The sequence below is a fragment of the Hipposideros armiger genome, unplaced genomic scaffold (genome assembly GCF_001890085.2).
Source record: "Hipposideros armiger isolate ML-2016 unplaced genomic scaffold, ASM189008v1 scaffold_303, whole genome shotgun sequence".
Lineage (NCBI taxonomy): Eukaryota > Metazoa > Chordata > Mammalia > Chiroptera > Hipposideridae > Hipposideros > Hipposideros armiger.
In genome coordinates, this window is record NW_017731653.1 from 480,384 (window position 1) to 488,561 (window position 8,178).

General features: G+C 46.7%; 1 protein-coding gene across 1 annotated transcript in view; it reads left to right on the top strand.

Moving 5' to 3' along the window:
- The window catches only part of EIF4B (eukaryotic translation initiation factor 4B), a 41,840-nt gene extending 37,574 nt beyond the window's left edge, over positions 1–4,266 (top strand). The window contains exons 10-14 of the mRNA XM_019659659.1: positions 4–116; positions 637–692; positions 1,241–1,346; positions 1,636–1,708; positions 2,149–4,266. Coding sequence (XP_019515204.1) covers positions 4–116; positions 637–692; positions 1,241–1,346; positions 1,636–1,708; positions 2,149–2,229 — 429 coding nt within the window. The 3' untranslated portion in view covers positions 2,230–4,266. The remainder of the gene's footprint in view (positions 1–3; positions 117–636; positions 693–1,240; positions 1,347–1,635; positions 1,709–2,148) is intronic.
- The last annotated feature ends 3,912 nt before the right edge of the window (positions 4,267–8,178 follow it).

Below are 8,178 nucleotides of genomic sequence, written 5' to 3' on the forward strand. Positions count from 1 at the left end.
CAGCCTCTAAAGGTAATGCCAGCCCCTCCACCAAAGGAGAATGCTTGGGTGAAGCGAAGTTCTAACCCTCCTGCTCGATCTCAGAGCTCAGACACAGAGCAGCAATCCCCTACAAGGTGAGTCAGCTTGGAAACAGCAGTTGATTAGCTGTAGGATCTTAAATATTGCAATGTTGTGAGGGAAAATGCCCTATGGGGAGTTGGCCTTAGATAGCGCCTTACACTGTCTTTGCTCTCTCAGTTCAGATTCAATGGTGTGCTGGAGCTGGCTCATAAGAGCCAGTAGTTCCATTTTCTGGAGTTTTGGTAGCTGGGTGGCATCACTTCGGTGACGTGAAATCTGCAAATACTGTAAATCAGAACCCACCGCTGCCACATTCTGGCAGTACGACCTTGGAAATCACTTCCCTGAATGTTAGGGCTCTTGTGGGACTGTGATGATTCTAAAAGGACTTGGCACTTAGTGTTCAAAGAATTGCTTTTGTTGTCTTTCTCATATTTTAATGTTCTATAACGTTAAGTATGTATTTTTTGGTTCTCTCTGTAAAGCTTACCGCACTTGGAGAATGATCATAAGTTTCTTATCTGTTTCTTCCCTAAGACAGCTGATGAATGTGATTACATGTTTTCCTTCTAGTGGTGGCGGGAAAGCCGTTCCAGCGCAGCCATCAGAGGAAGGACCAGCAAGGAAAGGTAAAGCCCAAGGGAAAGAGGCTTCTCACTTAGCGGTCTAAGTAAAAGCTTATGAGGAGTCGTGCGATAGTGAGCTACAGTGTATTGTGCACCCATTTTTGTGTTCAAGGGTCTTAGGCTGTCTGTCTTTTCTTGCCAGTAGAGGGCAGGAGTGGTCTCTTTGGAGAAAGCCTGGAGCCCTGCCCTTTCCTGGTAGAACCTTTCTTTGAAAGGGGAAAAAAAAGAACCGGAAGGAAATTAACATGCTCGGTCCAGATTAGAAATGTCACCATCTGTAGGGCCAAGGTCACTACACAGCATCATAATCCTTATTCCCAGTTGTCTTTTCATGATGGTGTAACCTACAGTGGAACTTTTTAGTGGATCTTGGTGGCGGGGTGGGGAGAAATGTGGGAAGAAGGGCTTAGGAAGGAAGTCTGGGTTGGAGTGAGGTTTAATTTCCCCCAGTACATATGAGCACATTTTTTTCCAGCTTAAGGGAAGCATAGGAGAGGGGGAGGAATTATTTTACTTGCCTTCGGTTTATTTTTGTATCTCCACTCAAGCAGATGAAAATAAAGTGGATGGGGTGAGTGTTCCAAAAGGCCAAAGTGGGAACTCCAGCCGTGGGCCAGGAGATGGAGGGAACAAAGACCACTGGAAGGAGTCAGATAGGTACGCATGTTCTCGCTCCTCGTTTGTCATCTTTCATCTGATGCTAGACACAACGTGTCTTTGTAATGAAGTGCTTTGTTCTCCAAACATTGTCAGATCTCCTACAGTGAACAAACTAAAGTCAACCAATAAATAGACAGTTACAATTCTAAGAATCTCTAGAAATAACAAAATGTCCAGGCAGCAAGGACTGTTGACTGGAGGTGCCTGCCGAGTGCCTCAAAACTGCTCGTGGGTGTTGGGAGGGTCCTCTCCTAAGACATGTGGTTTTGCATTCACATCTCTGCAGGAAAGATGGCAAAAAGGATCAAGACTCCCGATCTGCACCTGAGCCAAAGAAACCTGAAGAAAATCCAGCTTCCGTAAGTGTCAAAGGCGTGTTCGCAATTTCCCTTAACTTACTCTTGCTGTTGAACTCCCTTACATTTAGGGCTACAGACAGAGTAGTTGGAAATAAGGCACTGCTGCTTGTTTGAAATAGTGAAAGAAGCTTAGATTCGTGTTTTTCTCTGTTGCTACCTTTCACTACTTTCATCCCCTCTTCAAGATAAAAGGTGCTGTGTGACCTGGATAATAACACCGACACTAGCTACGCTCTAGTGGAAAATGCTAATGAGCAAGCAAGTGGGTGTGGTCTGGGCTATCATCCCCCATTTACCAAAGTATCACTTTCCTGTCTCTTGGATTTTGATTTAAGAATTCAAGGTCTCGCCAACAGGTGGCAGAATGGCTCAGCTTTAAAAAAAAAAAAAAAAAAAAGATTTCAAGGTCTTGGTCACTTTATCACTCTTGTCTATTATAGAAGTTCAGTTCTGCAAGCAAGTATGCTGCTCTCTCCGTTGATGGTGAAGATGAAAACGAGGGAGAAGATTACACCGAATAGACCTCTACGTCCTGTGCTTTCTCCTAGTCTCTCTCCACCCTGGAACATTTGAGAGCAAATCAAACCTCCATCCAGACAAGACAAAATAAAACTCACCATCTCCTGGAGACCTTTCTTAACTTTTTTTTAAAAAAGCAAACCGAAATGAAATGAAATGAAATGAAATGAAATTCTTTTGCATGCTGCTGCAGCCTTTAAAGTATTGAACTAACTGGAGAATCGCCATTGTAGCCAGAGAGAAAGAGACGTATTTTAACGGAAAAGTTGTGCATTTTTATGACACATGCGATTGCCTGTGTGATTAGTGCCTAGGGGCCACCATTTAGCAAAATGGCAATGACAGTGATGCAATGTCTGGAATCTGGTTGGGCAGTAGACAAGTATGAGGAAGAGATTTCTACCTTTAATTCTTATTGTCCTAATGTGGCATACATGAATCCTCTAACGTTATCTGGATAAATTCTCCATCCTTGGAAAGGTAGGTTTAGTCTCTGAAGCTGTTCTAGTCTCCAGGAGGCTGCCAGCCCCTCGTATTTAGTGCTGAGTTACAGGGGCCAGCCTAGGGGGAATTCCTTCATTTTTACCCCCCAGGGGGGTAGCTGGGAATGCATCTACAGGCCACTAAAGAAGAGGACTGCTTGGTGACCAAAATAAGTGGGAAAATCGTGGTTTGAAAAGGAGCTTTGGGGATGTGATGAATTATTTTGCGCCAGTAATAGGGGAAAATGGTATGACCTCCAATAAACATATGAATGGTTACTTCCTGGAGCAGGAAGCACTTTAGGGGTTGTGGGAATTCCCAAGTCTCTTATGTGTCCTGGTTTCACCCTTTCTTAAACACTGTACTTTCTGAAAGTTCAAATGTACCCATATTCTGTTGAAACCTTGAGGCTTTAAAAATTTAGACTCTAGTTGTCTTACGTTCGTCATGCTAGTCTTCCCTGGTACCTCCCTAAAAGCAGGTTCTGTTTAAGCCACATACCTAATCTAGGCATTCCGTATCAGTCTCTGGCAGCTGTCAAATGAGGAATCGCTGCTTTTCTCAAGCAAATTTTAGCTCCTTCATATTTTTTGACTCCTATTCTGCTCCTGCTCCTTTGACCCCTTTTACAACTCAGAAAACTCTAGAATGAATGTTCTTAGGTGGTGAGTGAGGGTGGTTAAATAAGGAACAGTTAAATTGGGATCCTTTCTTATGACCTTGATTGGGGTTTTTGTTTGGGTTTTTTTTTTGGTTTTTTTTTTTAAACAAGTTTCCTTTTCTCCACTGAAATCCCACACCAATGTTTGGATTTATAATGTGGCCTACACCAATGTGTGGTTTTGTTTTGTTTTTTTTAGCTTCCCTTGAGAGAATAAATGATAATGGAGAGAACTATTTAACAAGGTACTGGTTTCTCTTGCAACACAATAGCTTAACTTGCCTGCTTGTATGTGCACCTTTTATTGTCAGCTCATTAGATGGCATCCTTATGGGCAATATTGGTACCTGCAGAGAAATGACACCTTGGTCTCTTGTTTGCAAGCCCTTCTCCCATCGGTCCTAGGTTAGACTGTCCAGCCATGCAGGGGTGTTGGTTTATGAGTGCTGCAGCAGTGGGCATAATGAATCATTGACCCAGTGGACACAAAAGACGTACCAAGTGAAATTAAATAACTGACTTGAGAGGCTAGTAGCTAGGAAGTGGCTTTTAGAGAGGGATAGCCAAGGTTGTAAAGGTTTTGTTTTTTTTTTAACCATTTGTAGATGATGAAAAGGTAGGGATTGCCCTCTTCATGTCTACTTCCTAATAGTTGTATCCAAAAAAAAGCGTTTGTTTTTTTTCCCACTCCCCTACCCTGTCCCCCATTAAAACAGAAACAGGGATTTATGTCCCGTTCCTCAATACATGTAAAATTTGTACAAAAATATCTTCTATGAAAATGATTTGTAATCTGTAGACTTAATACCTGGGAGATGTCTTGAGATGTGAATCCCATCCTTTGGGTTGTGGGGTTTTTTTGTTTTCTCCAAATAAATCTGATCTTTAAAGTTCATTTTAATGTTGGAATTCTTTGGCAATGCACTCCATGCTCCCAGTGCTTTTCATTGGACTCCCCACTGACAGTCGGCTACTCCACCCTCCCATCTCTGAAGTTCTCTCCACATTGGGTACCATGTTGTGCAAAGAGGGCAGGGTTGCAAGCGGAACCTGTTATTGAGGCCTAAGAACTGGGAATTTCACATCAACTGCCCTCCAGCATTTTTGCCTGGTGTTCCATCTTTAATATCATTTGAACATATCTGCAGTCCATTTCCTATGCTGTTGATTTACTAAGATGAAGCAGGAGCTCGGGATAAACTTCCATGTCCTTGAGGCAATACCTCCATAAACCACCCTTCAGCAGTCTGGAGAGGTACCTCTGCTTTTCCAGGTTACATTGCACAGGCAGAATGGAATTCTGGTTGACAAGCTGGTCTGGGTTACAGCTGAGGCCACTTTTCTTAATCATTGCTTAAACTTGGTGGGAATTTTCCAAACATCAGGAACAGACTGTTCATTGTTGCACGGCAGGAAAGAGGTTAGGGACAGTGGCAGAGAATCCTTAAGGTCACAAGGGGGTGGAGCATAGAAAGCCCAGGAAACCAGTCAACAATTTTGGGGACTCCAAGCCAAAGAGGAAAGGGGGGTGGGGGAATGTGAAGGGAGATGGGAGCGTAGTTACACAACTGGCTTTCCTGGGCCAAATTGCAGCAACTGCCCTTGTAGTTTCTTGCCTGTGTATTGATCACTTAAAGGGATAAGAGGCTCAATGTGCAACCTATGCATGTGAGTTTAGGGAGGGAGGAAAAGCCCTGCCCAGGCAGCCAGGGGAACCTTCAAAGCAGTGCTTAACTGCAGCTGCTCCACTGCAGGAATCAGTCTCAGTCACATTCTCCAAGCTTTTGTTTCCAGCCACTTCCCTCGCTGTGCAATACTGAGGTCTGGGTGAATGATGATGGAAAGTGGAGAATTAAATTGGGAAAGGCTAATTTGGAGGTTCATGTTGGTTGAGCACAGAAAGCGTAGGGAGGAAGGGACTCCGTCTTATGTCCTAAGAGGGTAAAGGCAAGAGAAAGGTAGGTGCTGGTATGCCCCACATCCTTAGTCATTACAAGCATGTGTGCACACCCTCAGAAGCCCTATGACAAACATCCCAGCACTGGTCAACTTGGACACAACTTGCTGTAAATCTTAAATATTGAACAGACCAGAAGGTTGCGGGTATGGCATCCTACTTTACAAGGGTCAACTTAAGGTTGGTTGGGTTCCATCTGTATAACAGGCCACATAGCCTAATTTCTCCTAAACAGAATCAAGCACCAGGCTGTGGATCCCAAGACAGCAAGGATCCCAGTTTGTGCTGAGGGTGTCACCTCAAGTGCTAAGTGAGCTCACAGCATCTGGTTTCTCAAGAAGTGGGAGAGCTACACATCTGTTCCTGGGAAGCATTATTTCTCAAATAAAACCTTGTTTCTCAGCAACCATCATAGCCCCTAGGGCCACAAGTGAAGGGAGGACTCGCCCACCCTCACCCTCCCACCTCACCAAAAAGGAGTTTGGAAGAGGCAAGCTGTGCAGCTCCCCGCCCAGCTGCAGCAACCTCCCAGTTGGACAATACACACTCTGTCCTCAGCCAGATCCGCCTCTGGAGTCAGCTTGGCCCCTTCCCCTGCTCTTCCTGGTTCCCAACGCCCAACCCTCTACTGAAATTTTCCTGACCCAGTGCTCTTCCAACCCTCAATGCCCTTCTATAGTCACCCAACCTAAGAATCTCAGCGCACTTGGTCACAGGCATGGGATCAACCCAGACCATGAAAAAGGGGGTTCAGCCTTCGGTGCCAAGATGGGCTGCCCTCTGCATAGTCAAGGTAAGAAAACCTGCATGGAGGCTCAGAGGGTGTTCCTAAAATTCTTTGACCTTTACTAACATTATCCTGGCTTCTCTCCTCCCTTTCCCCTTCCTTTCTGAACCTCCCTGTCCTCAGGATGCCTGGCTAGCCCCATGTGCCACCCTTTTTTATTTCACTCTCAACCTCTCATCAGCTTCCTTTCCCCACTTCTCCCCACGTTGAGAGCAGGCATCAAGTCTGAGCTGGAAGTTGAGCTACCCATCTTGTGACCCTCTCAATTCCTTGGAACCTCAAAAGGGGTTCTTTAGGGGCAGCAACACCAGCTTGAGTGTGAGGCTCTAGCCCCCCCCCCCACTGTTCTGGGATCCAATCAAGTGCAGTTCTCTGAGTCCCCCCACCCCCCAGTCTCTCCCTTGGTATCTTGAGAGATTAGAACCATTAGCATGTATCCCAGGGCCCAGTCAAAGACATAATGAACTCTGAGAAGGACAACGTGTTAAAAGAACCAGCACACACTCCAAAGAAATGAACAAATTTTCATATCAAGTATCTTGATTACAGTATAATCAAATCTTGTCAAAATACATAGAATGACCTTCAGCCCTGTCCCTCCCCCATAGTCTTTGATCCCTGTTGCTCTCCTCCCAACTTCTTCCTCCCCAGCTCCATTCCAATCTCCCAGCCCCTCCTCCAGACCCCAGTGACTGCTCTAACTTCTGAGGCTGTCGACTAGACACCAGCTCAGCAAAGAGCAGTAAGATCAAGGCTCCCCAGTACCAGCCACATCTACCCCTCCCAAATGCCAGTCTCTGGGGGACCCACACTGTCACCATGCGCTGTTTCATAGCCTCTTCCCTGCTTCCAGATTGGACAGATTGAAATCAGGGAATCCGCCCCCTCATAATCAGAACCAGACTTCCCGCCTTTGCCAAAGCATGATGAGCACAGAAAGGATGGAGGGCCTTAGAGCTGAGGGCACTGGCTGCTTTGAGCAGGCATTGGGCACTGGCTCCTCAGAATCAACCCCCCCCCCTTCAGTTTTCATCATGGAAAATCCAGTGGGGAGGGGAAGGGAGGGAGAAAGTTTCAGGAAGTGCTCACTGATAAAGAACACTGGGGAATCTGGGAATGGGAAAAGATTCAGAGCTTCTAGAAATAACATCCCTTCCCTCTAACTTCCCCCTCCACCTTCCCCTCCAGGGTGGCACAATTCAAACCAGACCCATGGCCCATCAGCTGAATTCCAGGAAGTTCCTATTCCAGTGCTAAATCCAGACACTGCAAAAGAAGGGAATAAGGTTAGACCACAGAATGAACTTCCACGTTGATTGGAAAGCCTGGGACTTGGGTTGTGAGGAAGACTTTTTAATAGAAGTCTCCTAGGGAGGGGGAGTGACTGTCCAGCTCCAAAGCAGGGCGATGGATGCTTGGTGGTGATGATGGGGGTGGGGGGTGTCCATCAGGTATGAGTCCTTTGGGGAGAATAGGTGACACCTGAGAAGTCTCCCATGAGGCAGAGGACCAGGGAAGGGTGTCCAGAGACTTGGAACACAAGTGACACCAAGTATCTTCAACCGAAGCTAGTGACCCCCTGGGCAGGTGGCACTAGCCCCACCAGACTCAATCTCAAATCCACTCCTGTGGAGGGGCCCAGCTGAGAAGCCAAGGCAGTTCTCTGTACCCTGTTTCTAGTGTCTTCTGGACCTATGTCCACCTTTTCTTCTGAGTCCGTATGGCTCCTGTGGCTTTTTTGGCCTATGTCCCGCTGGGTCACTCTCTCCCCATCTCTGAGATTTTCCTGTCCCTGTGTCCTTGGTGTCCACCTTCCTCAAAATCTCACTCCCCATCTGTCTCTTTCCGTCTCCGAGAGTCTCTCGGCGTCTCTGCACTCCTTCTTCCTCTCAGCTCTTTATGAGCGGGGGTTCGCAGAAGGTGGGGAGAGAAGAGAGAGAGGAGGAGGGCGAGGGGCGGGAGCGGGCGGAAGGTGGGGATTGGAGCGGGGCAGGAGGGAGGAGAACAGCGCCGGAGGGAGGAGAGTGCGGCGCGGGAGCGGCGGGGCGGGAGGGAGCCCAGGA